Source organism: Manis javanica, chromosome 8, assembly GCF_040802235.1.
Source record: "Manis javanica isolate MJ-LG chromosome 8, MJ_LKY, whole genome shotgun sequence".
In the NCBI taxonomy this organism is placed as follows: Eukaryota; Metazoa; Chordata; class Mammalia; order Pholidota; family Manidae; genus Manis; species Manis javanica.
The window spans coordinates 112,913,812-112,929,002 of record NC_133163.1 but is presented as its reverse complement, the minus strand read 5'-3'; the positions used below and the strand labels follow the sequence as shown (position 1 = coordinate 112,929,002).

The 15,191-nt window shown below is 50.0% G+C and overlaps 1 protein-coding gene across 2 annotated transcripts in view; it reads left to right on the top strand.

The window, feature by feature from the left end:
• DAPK2 (death associated protein kinase 2) overlaps positions 1 to 13,270 on the top strand; it is a 113,016-nt gene extending 99,746 nt beyond the window's left edge. The window contains exons 10-12 of one of the 2 annotated variants that reach the window (XM_017653270.3): positions 9,889 to 9,978; positions 10,090 to 10,173; positions 12,619 to 13,270. In XM_017653270.3, the coding sequence (XP_017508759.1) occupies positions 9,889 to 9,978; positions 10,090 to 10,173; positions 12,619 to 12,699 (255 nt within the window). In that variant the 3' untranslated portion in view covers positions 12,700 to 13,270. Of the gene's footprint in view, positions 1 to 77; positions 3,616 to 9,888; positions 9,979 to 10,089; positions 10,174 to 12,618 lie in introns of those variants that run through there. The other variant, XM_037004162.2, reaches the window with a different exon arrangement.
• The last annotated feature ends 1,921 nt before the right edge of the window (positions 13,271 to 15,191 follow it).

Here is a 15,191-nt window from a genome sequence, read left to right as displayed (position 1 = left end):
CTTCTGCCTGCACTTCGGACTGCCCTTCAGATCAGTCATCAAATTAATTCTGACTGTTCTGTCTAAACACCCACCAGTCCAAAGGAGAAGTCAGGGCCCCAGAACAGCGGAAGACAGAGCCTGCCCAGCTGAAGACAAAGCGCCTGAGAGAGTACACCCTCAAATGCCACTCAAGCATGCCTCCCAACAACACCTATGTCAATTTTGAGCGTTTTGCACGTGTGGTTGATGACATGGCTCAGGTGGACCAGGGATGCCGTGCCCTGGCGGTGGCCCAGGACACCATCCAGGATGATGTGGAAGCCCTGGTCTCCATCTACAATGAGAAGGAGGCTTGGTACCGAGAGGAGAGCGAGAACACCCGGCACCAGCTGTCCCAGCTCAAGTATGAGTTCCGCAAAGTGGAGTCCTTGAAGAAGCTCCTGCGACAGGACATCCAGGCCACAGGGTCCAGCCTTGGAAGTGTGGCCAGGAAATTGGACCATCTGCAGGTGCAGTTTGAAGCTCTGAGACAGGAGCTCTCAGCAGACCTACAGTGGATCCAGGAACTGGTGGGCAGCTTCCAGCTGGAGAGTGGGAGCACAGATGGCTTGGGCTCCATGATCCACCCAGATGCCAGCGAGTCCCTAGTGGAGCTGTTCAACGGGTCACGCAGCAAGGAAGTCTTGGCCAGCTTGAAGCACTGAGCCCAGAATCTAGTCAGTAATACATCCCGGGTGGTTTGCAGAAGCACATTCCCTACTGCCCTGGATTGGCTAGAATTATCCTTTAGGGGTGTGTGTCTGTAGCATAGTCTTCCAGCCCCTTCACAGAATTCAGAAGCCCAGAGGTGCCAGCTGGTTACTTATTCTGCACCTCCTCTCACCAACTGGTTTTCTGGGAGAGGGGCTGGCTGGGCAGCCAAGCTGTTAAAAACAATTCAGAATGAATACCCCTCAGCATACCCTTCTCCAGCGAGAGGACGGCTGCGCCTGAGAGATGCTTGATAATTGATTTGTGCTGATAGATTTGTTCACATCTCACTTCCCATCTACATGCCTTATAGGTGGCAGAATTTGGGTAATATTGAGTTAACTAGGGTTAACAGTAAGTCAGCCTGGTGCTTTATAGCTGCTGAAGAAGGGATTTAATATGCACAGAGAAAATACTGCCTTTCACTTGCATTGACTTTCCACTTACAAAACATTTACGTCTTTGATCCTTAAAAGAACTCCGTGAGGCAGGAAGGTGGGTGGCATTATTATTGTTGTTACTAATATTTCCATCTAATGAGGAAATTGACTCAGAAAAGGCAATGACTGACTTAGGGCCATTCATAGCTACTTGATATAGATAAATCAGAACCTCAGGACGCCCAACTCTAAGACAATTGTATATGGGAAGAAATAGTGAGGCTTTGCTATAAATATCCACCTTAAAATTCAGATCCCAGAGGTACAGAAGCAACTTCATGTATTCTGTCGGGTATGGGTGGATTGCCTCATACCTTCCAATGACTGACCCAGGAAGTGTGTCCTAGAAGGAGGAGCAGTTCATTGTCCCTACCCAGCCCTGTTCCTGTCTGAAGATCAAGCCTACAGAGCAAGAGGGATAGGCAGCATCTCACCCTTTCCCAGCTTTCCCCTATTCTGGCTAAGGGCTCCAACCGTGCATTGGCAATAAAGACCGAAAGACTCAAGGAGAAGGTTCCTTTACTATGTACTTGGGCATTGGGCCCTGAAAGGTCTCTGAAACTCTGTGACAGAGTTTTTGAAGATGGTGGTTATTAAGACTGAGAAGCATGAAGATCAGTCGTCACTTCTTGATCCCAAGCTTTGAGTACAGCTCCTCAAGGACTCTGTGATCTCACCCCCCTTTTCCTACAGGAAGGGCCAGCCAACCAGCCCATATAGGCAGAGCATGGAGTGTGGGCAGTGCTGTGCTAGAAGCTTGGGGGTGAAGGAACGGATTTTATTGTTTCAGAGCTCGCTGAAACCCTTATCAGATAGACGGGGTAAATGTTATTTCCTGTTGGAGATGAGGAAACAGAGAGGAAGTGATTTTCCCAAGGTCCCAGTAGTGATAAGACTTGAGACCTTCTGATGATACGTCTATTGTTCTTTCTTCTCTCCATAACTAGCCCAGGCTCCAGGAGTTTACTCTCTACTTGTGGGGCAGGTATAACCAGAACCACCCATCCATCCATTCACAAATAATTTTTCAGCACTTGCCAATTGCCAGGCACCTGGCTTGGCACTGGGTGTTGAGTGAAAACAGGCACATTTCCTGCCTTCACCGAGTTCACAGTCCAGTGAAGGATTTCAACATTAATCGAGGACATTCTGTAAGTATAGAATTGCAGCTGGGAAATGCTATGAAAGGGAAGCATGCAGTGTTGCATGAACCTACAGTGGGGGGCTGATCTAGTCAGGCAAAGCGTCCCTGAGGTGGTGACGCTGGAGGTGAGATCAGCTAAGCACACCAGGGAGAAAGAAGTGTTGTGACAGAGCCCTCATGCCAGGGCTCTGTGGTGGATGGGGGCCTGGGAGGCTGAAATCGCACAGACAGAAAAAAGCTGGGAGGAAGAGAATAAGGGCAGGGTGCAGATACGGCTGGAAAGGGGGCAGGACCAGCCTGGCTTTACCATATTAAAGAGTTCTGCCTTTATCTCAAGAGCCACAGGGAACCGTGATGGGGGAAATGCCCAGCGGGCAGCACAGACCGGAAGTGGTTTAGAACAAGACATGAGATTTTGATCTCATGAAACTATTTCTTCAAAATCCTACCTCGTTTTCTATTAGACTGCTGACCATTTCAAATTTCACATATAGTATTTGTAACAGAAACATTTTCATCAAGTATAAGATCCTGCAGTTTCACCAAATGTAAGATGCATCCATGTTTTATGTACCAAAGAAGAAAGAAGAAAAGCCCAAGATGGGAAGTGCAATAGGAGACCCCCCAGCCCCCTGAGAAGCTGAGACACCCTCGCTGAGAGGGAAAGGGAGAACTAAAGCCAGCGAGCGTGCTGAGAGGGAAAGCAAGGGAACTTGTGTGTCTCGGCCTTGACACTAGGTGGAGGGCAGGAAGGGCGTCCCCTGAGCACAGGAGCTCCAGGTTGGTAGTACTCATGCAGCTCTGCTTTTCAAATGTGCACAGTCAGTGCGATCCAATAGAACCTCAAGCAGAGAATCTAATGTCAGTCTGAGGCTGGGTGGCCCCTGATGGCTGGCAGAAGCACTGGGGTCATCTCTCGGAACACCTGCCTTCACTTTAGACCTACAGTAATGGTATGATGCCATCGATCGGGAGAGAAGCTCTGATTTCAGAGATCCCCAGATGTGCGTTTTGGAATCAATGGAAGATGGCACAACCCTATTTCCTGTGCCTGCCTGGGAGAATTGGTACCAATGACCCATCTATGATTTCTCCAAGAACCTACCTGGCTCATCATGGGACATGATGTACTCATTGGCACAAGACACTGTAAATACTAAAGGTCCATTTGGCTATGTCAACAGGCCTTGACCTCATACAGCCAGGCTTCCTACAGAAAGGAAGCCCCCAGGTGAGCAACTCAGGGCAAACTTTCTTGTGGAGGTCAAAATAAAATGCAATAAAGGAGTGAGATACTGATGTTGATGTGGATTTGAATTAGTGAGACTGGAAAAAAGGAGGGAGAAGTATTTATTTTACAACCGTAGCATCAGCCTCAAAAGTGAACCACTGGACACCTTCATTTTATAGCATTTTACAGGAAGGACTTGTCTAAAAATCACCCAGCTAATCAGCCCCAGAGCTGTAGGTGCTTTTTCTCACAGTAGTGGAATCCATGTTCATGTCCAGTCATTGGTAACTATGCGTCATTTAGATGTTTTATAAACAGACCCTTTTCTACACTGAGAACTTTCAGTCAAATCAAGGTGAACTGACAAATGCCCCCAAGTGTTTTAGGGAGATCAGAGGTGACTGTGACCTTCCTCTGTCGTCTGGCTGATCAGCACCGCAGCACCTGATGCCAAGGGGGGCCAAGTGGCCTGCGGAACCCCCAGCCAGAGGACCTGCCTAACGCCTCCCCCGTGCCCACAGCGGGCATTCCAACAGCAGTGCTGAGAGCAGGGCCGGGCTGATGGCAGGTTGAGGTGTCAGGAGCGGAATGTTTCACTGGTGCCTAAGGGAGAAGGCCTGGGGGCACTGCCCTGGGGGCAGGCCTGTCAGCCATCTCAGTGGGTTTTTCCTCCACCACGCTGTGCTCTGTGCAAACACCATCCTAGGCTGTTGAGCACAGGAGAGTGAGTGTGTGACATCTTCCTGAATAGTGATTCCTGAGGAAGCTGGAGGGTCAGTGCCCAGGGCTGCCTGTCCCTGCTCTGAGGCAGATGGACATGGCACGGGTTACTCAGCTTTGTTCGGGGAAGGGGGGAGATGACATGGTAATTGATGATTCTGCAGAGGCAGGAGGCTGGCAGGGAAGGGATGGGACAGAGTAATAATGACAGGAGAAGCCAGACTCTCCCCCATGAACCCTCTCCCCACACAGCCCACTCTTCCCTGCAGATGATTATGAGGATGGACGCTCCCCACCTCACAAGCATGCAGTTCAGTTGGCCTGTGTGGGAAGTGGCTGTGTGCCGGAAGAGCACCCCTGCAGTGGGCCTCGGGAAATGTCTGTGGAACTGAATGGCCTTTTCTCCTTTGTCTATGAAACTCTTGGCCTGTGGAAAAGATTTTTTGCCTTGGAGAGGACACCCAGCAGCGGGTCTATTTGAGCAGCAGAAGGGGCTAGTTCAGTTGAACAAACACTCGTTGTGCTCTATCTCTGAAGGGATGTGACAGATAAGAGACTCAGGGTCTGGGACAGATGGGGCCCAGCCAACTGGGAGATGGGAAAGGCTGTAGTGAGTGATAAAATAGAGGTACCTGGTATTCCAGAAAATAGGAGAGAGGCCAATTCTGATTGAGAAAGGGTAAGAGGGGCAGCAGAGGGCAAACACATTCTCACGAAGATCTCCCCACAAGCACTGCCCCCAAGCTGTAGCCTCGTGGAGAAGGTGCCCAGTAGAGTTTGGAGGGATGGGGATGAGGCCATATTGGGGTCAGGAACCTAGACGTGTGAAATGGAGATTAAAGAGAAGGAGATTTCAAAGATTAAAATGAGGGAGAGTTTTGCTTTTAGCTTTTCGTTGTGGGAAAATTTCAAAATCTGCCCAAAATATGGAGAACGGTGTAGTGAATTCCATGTACCCATTATCCAACTTTAATAGCAAGTAAGTTATGGCCAGTCCTTCTCATTCATTTCCACTACTACTTTTTCTGGAGTATTTTAAAGCAACTGCAGATTTATTTAACTCGTAAATTCTTCAGCATAAATCTCTGATAAGGACTTTCTTTTTAACGTTACTGCTGAGCCATTGTCACACCAAGATCAAGATTTATTCCTTAATATAATGTAGATATACATTCTGTATTCACATGTCCCTCTTTCTCAAGGGTATCCTGTTAATAGTTTTGTTCAAATCAGGATCCACACATGGCATTTGGTTGTTAAATTTCTGGAGTCTCATCTTCTGTAACAGGACAGGAGGGAGAGCTTTTGAAGGTTTTCCTAGGGGTGAAAAATTGCTCAGAAACCTAGAAGTCCCAGAGAGAGGATTTAAGTCTCAGTCCCATGAGAGTGTATCCATGCTGAGACCTAACTCAGAAAAGTGAGACTAGGTGAGACCAGGTCAGGCAAGGAGAGGGGCATTCCTGTCTCTCTGCACTGACTTGTTTGATCGAGGTGACAACCTGCAGGGACAGTCTCTCTGTGGCAGAATGACTCAGGCACCCATAAGCCTCACACGCTCCTTTCCTGGGAAAACAGGCAGTTGAATCCAGTGGGCCCAGGCTGTAGCCCGCAAAACAGAGAGGTGGAGAGGTGCCACTTATGGGGAGATGCAGTTGAGGGAGGTTGGGGGTAAGGGCAGAGTGGTGGTCCTGGGGAGGAGAGGGAGGTGGGCGCTCAGGTGGAGGGTGGGACTGGAGAAATGACACAGACAGAGGTTTGAAAAGTTGCAGTCTGCAGTTTCTAGAGGAGGCCTGGGATTTAGAGAAAATCTTCTGGAGCGCCTCTTCTGTGAAGCCAGGGTTGCTTTTTTTGCTGGGAGGATGGCCGCTGCTTCCTCTCCTGCCCCGTGGATCAGTGCTGACCCAGTGCACCCCACTGGGCTTTGTCCAAAGGCATTTGCTTCTTCATAAATGGAACCTGACTTCAGCCACAGCATTCTGTTGTCTTGCCTCCCTTCCCAACATTTTTCTAAGACACCAAACACGCTCCTTGGAGCCTGGTAAAGATTATCCAGACTCTTTGGTATCACCTGAAGGTAAATAAAGTAAAGCCTGAAAGTGGGCACTGTGTTTGCAGAGAGGGGAGGGTCAGGAGAAAGAAGAACATAGCTTCAACCCCTAGCCCCTTAATTTAATTAAAAATGTTGTGGCCATATTCCTTCTGGAAAGATCTCACTGCAGAATTTCCATCTCTCTGACTTTTCAAGGCTTAGATGACAGTGTCAACATCTGGTGAGCCTCTTAGCACCCAAGAAGGCCCATTGATTAGGAAAGGCCAGTCTGACAGATTTACAACCTGGGTGGCCTCCTCCTAGAAATTCATGCCATTTTGTGTGGCATATAGAAGTAATTGTGTCACCTCCCATTGATGGCCTCTGGGAAGGGTCCCACATGATATTTTAGTTGGGCCTCTTTGCCCAGCAGCTGGCACTGCTGGGCCAGGTGGGAAGTGGGCCTCTCACTAACAGGATGCCCCCAGCCTGCATGTTGACCTTCCAGCCATGGGATTCAGGCATCTCTCTCTTGGTAAGGGTGCCATTCAGTAAGCAGATTAAAAGAGGTCCCTTCCCTCCAACCTCCTCAAACTGCCCTAATGAAGTGCAAATCCCCTGCCAGGGTTAGGCTCAAAGGTGAATTGCAGACATTTAGCAAAGTTAGAGGTGGAAATGTGCTGTGGGTTGGGGAGACAGGAAATCACCTTGAGAAGGAGATACTAGTTGCTGGGAGGTGCACGAGAGGGGAACTAAAAACCAGATACAGAATTTAAATGTCAGGCAGTGACTCATGCTGTGAAAAGTAGGGTGTGGGTGCAGTGAGTTCTGTGGGGCAGTTGGGATGCTACTTTATGTAGGGTGGTCAAGAAATGCCTCCCTGAGGAGGTGAGATTTGGGCAAAGACCTGAACGAAGTGACCAAGTGACTATGTAAAGGAACAAAGGCAAAGGCCCTGAGACTTGGGCTCCTGAACCAGCAAGTGGACCCTTGTGATGGGAGTCACAGCAGCAGGAAGGGCAGAGAAAACTGGGGTGGAGAAGGACCACCTGGCACAGGCCCTGCGGGTCTTGGTGAGCTTGGCGGGTTCCATCAAAAGTTCTGGGAAGCTGCTGAAAGCTTTGACATCAGGGAAGGGCAGGCTCTGCCCTCCTTTGCAGCTCCCTTCCAGGGGAGACCTAGACCCAGGGCTGGGCTCGCAGGTGCAGCAGAGGACGAGGGGCAATCGAGGCGAGAGCTGCTAGCGCTGGGCTTGAGGGTCCCTTCAGCACTCACTGTTTCCTCTCCCCTCTCTGTCTCCCTCCTTCCCCTCCTCTCTCTCCTTCCGCACACTGGCCCAAACCACTGTGTTCCAGCTTGGGAAGGTGAACAGCCCGCAGCTGTCTTGTTCCCTCCGTGTCAAGGCTTTCCCTCTAGCTCCTGGGGCCCCAGAGCTCTGCTGACTCCTGGGCAGAGCTGTGGGGAGTCACGGCGTCACGACCCTTTCCTGGTGTCCTGCTGCTGATCCAGCTACCTGGGTCCCTCAGTGGCAGGGGTGAGCAGGTCCTAGGTTTTCACTCCAGTTTACCTCTTCAGCAGCTCAGGCAAACAATTAAACATCCAACTATTAAGCACCCACTGCTTTACGCTCTTGGCAGGCCAGGGGCATTGACAAAACCATGGAGAAAATTACTCCTGTGACTTCCAGCTGTTTTCTGCCAGTAGGATGACTGCACTGCATGGCGACGGGGACAGGTGCTCCCTCTGTAAGGGGGCTCACATGTGCGTCCGTCGTGTCTGGGAGAGAGACATTGTTTCTTAGAAGTTGCCTTGGAGGAAACCACCTTTGAATTGGGCTTTGAAACGCACAGAGGCCTTCCAGGAGGGTGGGGGTTGGGTGGACATGGCAAGGGCCTCCTCACAGAAGGAGCAGAGCAGCGTGGGCCAGTAGCATGCACTGGCTGGTGCCTAGCATCATGATGGAAAATGAGCAAGGATGGAGGTGTGTTCCAAGTGTGGGTGGGAGACAAGACCAGCACTCAGGAGCCAGTGGGCACCCCTGCAGCGTTCACCCACATGCCGAGGGAGGCCTTGCTGGGAGGAGGCTGTCAGAGCAGAGAGGAAAACCGAGCTGATGAGACCTTAGGGACCATCCGGTACAGTTTTCTTGAGGAAACACAGGCCTTTGAGAATCAATGAAAGCCATCAACTCTTCTCTACAGAAATGTGTATCTGTACACACACACTGAATTTTTGTTTTAAGATATAATTCACATACCATAAAATTCACCACTCTGATTCATTGGTTTTGGGAAAGTTGTGCCACCATCACCACTATCCAATTCTAGGACATTTCATCAGCCCCCAAAGCAACACACCCTTTAGTAGTCAACTCCCCATTCTCAACCTCTCTCCAGCCCCTGGTAACTACTAATCTACTTTCCGTATCTATGGATTTGCCTGCTCTGGACATTTTGTATAAGCAGAATCACTGACCGTGTGGCCTTGTGTGACTGGCTCCTTTCCCTTGTCATAATGATGTCAAGGTCCATCCATGGTGGAGCATGTGTCAGTGCTTCATTCTCTTTTGTGGAGAACATTCCTGAATACTAGTCCATTGTAGGAAGCACCACATTTTGTGTATCCATTCATCAGTTGATGTACATTTCAGTTATTTCCACTTTTTGGCTATTATGAATAATGCTGCTCTGAACATCCACATACAAGCTTACACCCTAAAATTTGCAAACCCCTTCAGGAGGTTCATAGAACCCCTGGAACCCATCTCTTGAATCTCTTGATCTAGGAAGACCTTGTTTTACAAAAGAGGAGGAATTCAAGAGGGAATGGACTCACCAAACTGTATATATTAAATATGTCCAGGTTTTTTGTGTATCAATCATTCTTCAATAAAGCTATTTTTAAAAAGAGGGAAAGACAAGGCAGGAAGGTATCAATAATTTATTAGTATTCATTGAGCATCTCTAGGTTAAGCACTTCACATGCCCACATTCATTTAATCCTTAACAACCCCGTGACACTGTGCTATTTATTATCCCCATATAACAAATGAGAAAACTGAGGCTCAGAGAAGCCATATCAGGCTTCTTGGAGAAGTCAGGACTTAAGCTGAGCCTTGACTGCCAGCCTATGAAAGGCGACTACACATCCCATCTCCTCTTAACTCCCTCAAAACGCCTTTTTCTATCAATATATTTTTGAATGGAGTACTGAGGCCCTGTCTGGCAACAAGTCATCCATTTCGCTAAGCTGAGAACTGGCCCAGTACACAGGGGGCATCCTAGACTACTGTTCCATGACCCTTCCCCACAGTGATCCATGATACATATTAACGTCCCACCCCTTGCCTTTGGGGCCCCACCTCCAGCCCAGCAGTGTGTGTGTCTAGCTGTGGTAATAACAGCTCAGGGGCACCAGGGGCATCTCCTGAACAGCTGGCACATCTCTTAACTTGCCCCCAGTGATGTCCCTCTGCATGCCTCACCTGGTGGGGAGGTGCCCGGGTCAGCACATGGTCGGGTGCTCTTTGGAGAGTGGGGTGGTTGCCCTCCCAAGCCCAGTGTCATCTGCCACGTTCTGCTTTGCCTCCAAGCCGGTGGACAACCAGCAAGCCCTGGTGCGCAGGGAGTCCGTGGTCAACCTGGAGAACTTCAAGAAGCAGTATGTCCGCAGGCGGTGGAAGGTAGATGCCAGGGCTCAGGAGTGGGGGCAGGGGCCCCGGGTGGGTTCCTGATGCCCTCTGGGTCTCCCTGCACGTTCTTAACTGGTGGTTCCTTCCCTCCCGCACCCTCAGCTCTCCTTCAGCATCGTCTCCCTGTGCAACCACCTCACCCGCTCCCTAATGAAGAAGGTGCACCTAAGGCTGGATGAGAACCTGGTGCGTAGAGGCAGTGCCTTCTTCTTGGGTGGGATTCTGGGGTGGCCTGGCGCTCTGGGGTGGGGGTCAGGTAGGTCTAACCACTGCCAGCTGGTTTTGCTGGTCCTGTCCTCCTCTGCACTGTGTGACCATCAGAGGCCACATGTTCCGAGGGCCCAGTGGCCCGCCAGGCGGGGAGCACTCCACTGGGGCAACATGAGCTTGTGGAGGTACCAGATCCTTTCTTGGAGGGTTTCCAAAGGGCCCACTGCCACTGCTCCACTGCCGCAGCCATTCCCTGAGGACTGGTAGCCTGCTGGGGATCTTGAGGACTCTGAACAATGAGACTATCACACTCAGTCCAAAATGTATTCCTGACCATCCAAAAATCTGCTGTAGAATGGAAGCTTTGTATTCCTTTTCACTTCTCCATTTCCATTTCGCTTTAGATTATTTACCATTAATAATAATAAAAATAATGAGATGATATCTTATATTTGATAAGCTGGTTACATTTAGAATGAAGGACTTGTAATATACTGGTCAAGAGTGTGGCCTCTGGAGCCAGACTGCTGGGATTCACATCTGCCACTTACTAGCTGTGCGACCTGGAGGAAATTATTTAACCTCCCTGTGCCAAAATGTTACCACTTGTGAAATGGTGTTAACAGTAGTTCCTACCTCATGGGGTAGTCATGATGATGATGTATTCTTAGATCCTGGCATTGTAAGTGCTCAGTACGTATTAGCAGTTTTAATTGTTCAAAGTCCTCTGGTAGACTTCAAAATGCAGTTTCAGTGCTTCGGAAAGCAGTGTTAGTATTTCGGCTGGTACATGTTCCCTGGACAGATGCTCCCCACAGCTCACTGAGTGTGGGAAGGACCCAAGGGATTGCTGGGATGGTCAGGTCAGGACAGAAGGTGACTCCTGCTCAAGAAGGGGCTGGAAGACAGCTGCCTGAGCCCCATGGGCAGTCAGCCCTGAGCAGCCTCAAGGCATATGGCCCTGGGGCTGCTTCCCAGGACCCAGTGCAGCCCCTGGGCTCCTTCCCAACCCCCCTACCCTCGCCCCCTCCAAACACACACACCCAGGGTCCTCTTTCTTCAGCCTGAGCTTGTATTATTTCTTGTCTTGCCCAGGACTTGGGGATTTATGGCTCCAGGGCCCTGAACAACTGTATGACTTTGGCCAAGCCGTGTCCCTTCTCTGGCCACTTTCCTCATGTCCTGTACAAGGAGACTGGACTCTCCCTCTGAAAGTCCCTGGTAGCAGTATGCAGGCCTCCTCCCGCTTATGTTTTTATTGTTTGGTTCTGACTCATGCTAAAAAGTTGCTGTGCAGCCTAGCATGAGTTATTTTTATTGTTATAGCCGGGCCTGGTCCAGGATGTATTTGGCTAGAGTTGATCTTGACCTTGGACTTCCAGCTTTCAGAGGCCAGTGGAAGGAGAGAAGGCCCTGGGAGGGCACACGGTGAGCAGCAGGCATACCTTGCAAGCTGAGCTGCCCTGACCTAATGCAGGAGAGAGGAACAAAGAGTAACTGAAAAGAATGTAAATTCCCTAAATTTTGTCCTTGTGCCAACATTTAAAAATAGTCCTCTTTTTGCTCAAACACTCAGCACCGTCAGCTCAGTGGCTCACCCTGCATGTGGAAAAGGATTGGGTCCCAGATGTCTATTATACAGTTTCCCAAAGGGCTTTTTCCTTTCAAAATATATATTATGTAATTTTGTTTAGGAAACATTCAAATTGAACATCTGAGAATAGCTTTTTATGACTTACTTAAGTCTTTCTGAATTAGTATGTCTTTTAATAATTTTAATAAGGTAATTAGATCCATGTGGCCTGCATGAAAAAGGCACTGTGACCCTCAGGGTGGCCGCCTTGGCTCTGGTTTAGCCACAGGAAGTACTTTACCCTTTTCCTCTTTCATAGAAATGGAACACAAAAACCATTTCCTGGAAAAATTGCATGGCCAGGCTTGCTAAAGGTGCAGCCTAAGCCAGTCAAAGAAGGGGGATGTGGAGTGGTGGCTGTCAGAGCTTGGGGAGGTCCCTGTGGCCCACCCACCGCCCGCCATTCTCTCTAGTCCTGGACACCCGTCTACCCACAGACCACCTACCCAGATGGTCTTGATGATAGGGCAGCTACGGACACCAGATGTAATTTTCATTATTATAGTTACACTTCTCCTGGTGCCTGGTTTCTCCTAGATGTTCCACCTGCTTTCCTGCCTCCTGGGAAAGAGGCCTCAAGGCAGTTGGACTGGCCCTGTTTCAGGTCCCTCCCCACCCCACACCACTTACCCCCTGTCTCTGGACAGAGCGACAGACTTCCCCTCAACATCTGCCTCCCTGGCCTGAAGGCCCTTGGCCCAGGTGTACTAGCCCAGGTTGCCCAGAACAACCCCGTTCCTGGCATCTCATGACCCTCTTGCCTTGAGACTCTTTTTTTTTTCCTCTAGAGGAATTGTGAGAGTGACACAGAGGAGGACATCACCAAGAGGAGAGCCCTCCACCCCCGGAGGAGGAGCAGTACCTCCTAACGGGCTCAGCTCTCAGGCCCAGGCCCAGGCCCAGTGGGGGTCCTGTCTGTAGACTCTTGGTCCCAGCTTGTCACCAGCACCCAGGCATTCTGCATTCCTGGACACTTTGCAAGAGAGACGGGCCTGCAGGATTCAGAATTTACAGGGGAGCCAGGAGACCCCGGGAGCTGTGGCTGTCTCCCACAGAGCAGCTCCAGCCTTCCCGAAGCTCTTACTCTCCTTAATGGGCTTTCAGCTGCCTGCTGACCTCCGAACCTGGGGTGGCGCTGTGGACTTCCGAAAATGATGCAAACGAGCATCATCACCATGGGCAAAGGTTAGACTTGGGCAGGATGAGGGAATTTGGAACTAGCCACGTCAAAAATTACACCAGAGGACTGAGGCCTCCTCCATGGGAACAAGTGAGTGAAGCGAACCTGGGGGTGTGAGAGACCAGTCCCTGACCTCCCAGGACCCCCGCAAGGAGTCAGCATGTCAGGCAGACCAACATACTAGGCCTTCTAAAGCAGCCCATTGCCAGCCTACTGTATTGTAATTTTTTTCATTTTTATTAAATTTCCATTTTACCTGATGCTTGGCTTCTTTGAGGGCTATCCCCGCATGGTTTTCTTTAGCTCAGCTACCGATGACTCTGGGGGAGCACTCAGGGCTGGGGGCTGAGTGACAGTACCTTGGAAGGTCGACTGAACCAGCCCATGGGCTACACAGCTCCCACCCTCTACACCCTTCCCCAAGGGAGGACCAGCCCAGCACTGCAAAGGATGCCTGTGCCCCCTCTGCCGCTGGTGCTGTCCCCTCGGCTGTTGTGGTCCCCACTGCCAGCACCTCACCCCCAGCACCGCTCAATCTGACTCCGTTTGGAGATGGGTCTCTAAAGAGGTAATTAAGTGAAATGAGGTCACTGGGGTGGGCCCTATGTGACTGGTGTCCTTATAAAAACAGGAGATTAGGACACAGAAAAAAGACCATGTGAAGACACAGGGAGAAAATGGCAGCTGCACACTAAAGAGAGAGGCCTCAGAAGAAACCCAGCCTGCTGGCATCTGGATCTCAGACTTCTGGCCTACACAGCAGTGAGAAAATTAATTTCTGTTGTTTAGGTCGCCCAGTCTGTGTTACTTCGTTAAGGTAGCCCTGGTAAACTAATACATCTTCCCACTGTGGCCAAGACAGGGGCAAGGGGACTTTCTAAAGATGTGGATGGGGAAGGTGCAAAGTGAGACCCACAGGGAGATAGGAGAGGAAGAAGAGATGGATTGCCTGGGCCTTGCGCCAACATGGCAAGGGAACCTTTACGATGGAGAAACCTGGGCCCTGCTTTTCAGTCCGAAAGTACGGTGTGGCTGACCAGACACCCAGGAGAAGACCCTTGGAAGCCAGAAATAAAAAGGATCAGCGTGACGCACTGAGACTGAGAAAGCTTGTGGGAGGAGGTGGGAAGAGGGGAATGCTCTGCAAGGAGTGTGGGGAGGCAGGGAGTAAAAATGGCTGAAAGGAAGGGCCCCCCCCACGGAAAAGGGGAGGCATCCTGTCCCTTTGTCGGCAGCCAGTTTGCAGCACGTGTTGAGTGGGCCGAGCTGCCTTTATCCCTGGGGTGGATCCAGTGCCAAATGGCCCCACAGGAACGGAGAGGCAGCCCAGCCTCAGAAGAGCTTCCCTGAAGAAACGGAGTTGTTGGGGGAGCGTGTGTATTTCCCTCGGTCCTCGTCCCCACCGCAACAAAGAACTGAAGGGCAGAGACACAGTAGTGAGGCAGAGTAAAAGTTTTATTTAAAGTTACTTAGAGAAAAAGTGCAGGTGACCTGAGAGAGGAGCGCCCTGAAAGGTTGGGGTTCCCCCTTTTAAGGATTCTTCAGGAATGTGACTAAGGGCTGGGGGTGCAGACTTGTTAAGTGGTCTCTGAATACTTAGAATTAACTTAACAGAAGGAACTTCCTGCTCTGATTTCTCCCTGGGATCCTGGAGTTCTTGGTCTGGGAGCATATCTAACAAGACTGCCTGCCCAGCCCCCAAGGTGGGCTGAGTTATTGTCTGTTTGCTAAAGAGTAAGTTAAGAATCCTGCATTTTTAACTTCCTGGGTGTTAAAGTACCATCTTCAAGATGGAATCCTTCCTGCCCTTTACTATGTTGTTCATGGCTGGATCTGCATGCTAAATTAGTTGCCTCAGTTGCAAACTACTTGATTAAGGCCAAAGAAGATAAAAAACAGCATATAGGAAAAGAAAAAATAAGCTGGGCCTGCATGATTAACACAATAAAGACATGGGCTATGCTGAGGTACCCTTCTTTATCTGGGGAATATTCAAACGTTCCAGGCCAAGCTGCTCCTGGCTTTTAAGCTTTAAGTGATTAACTCTGGGTCTTTTTAGCAGCCTTTCCTGGCATTATTCTCTTTCCACCCCACTCATATCTACTTTCCTGCCTAACAGAGTGGACCTGCAAGCTTGTTGGAGAAAGCTCTGCAGTTGACCTGTAGTTCTTGGGTGTCCCC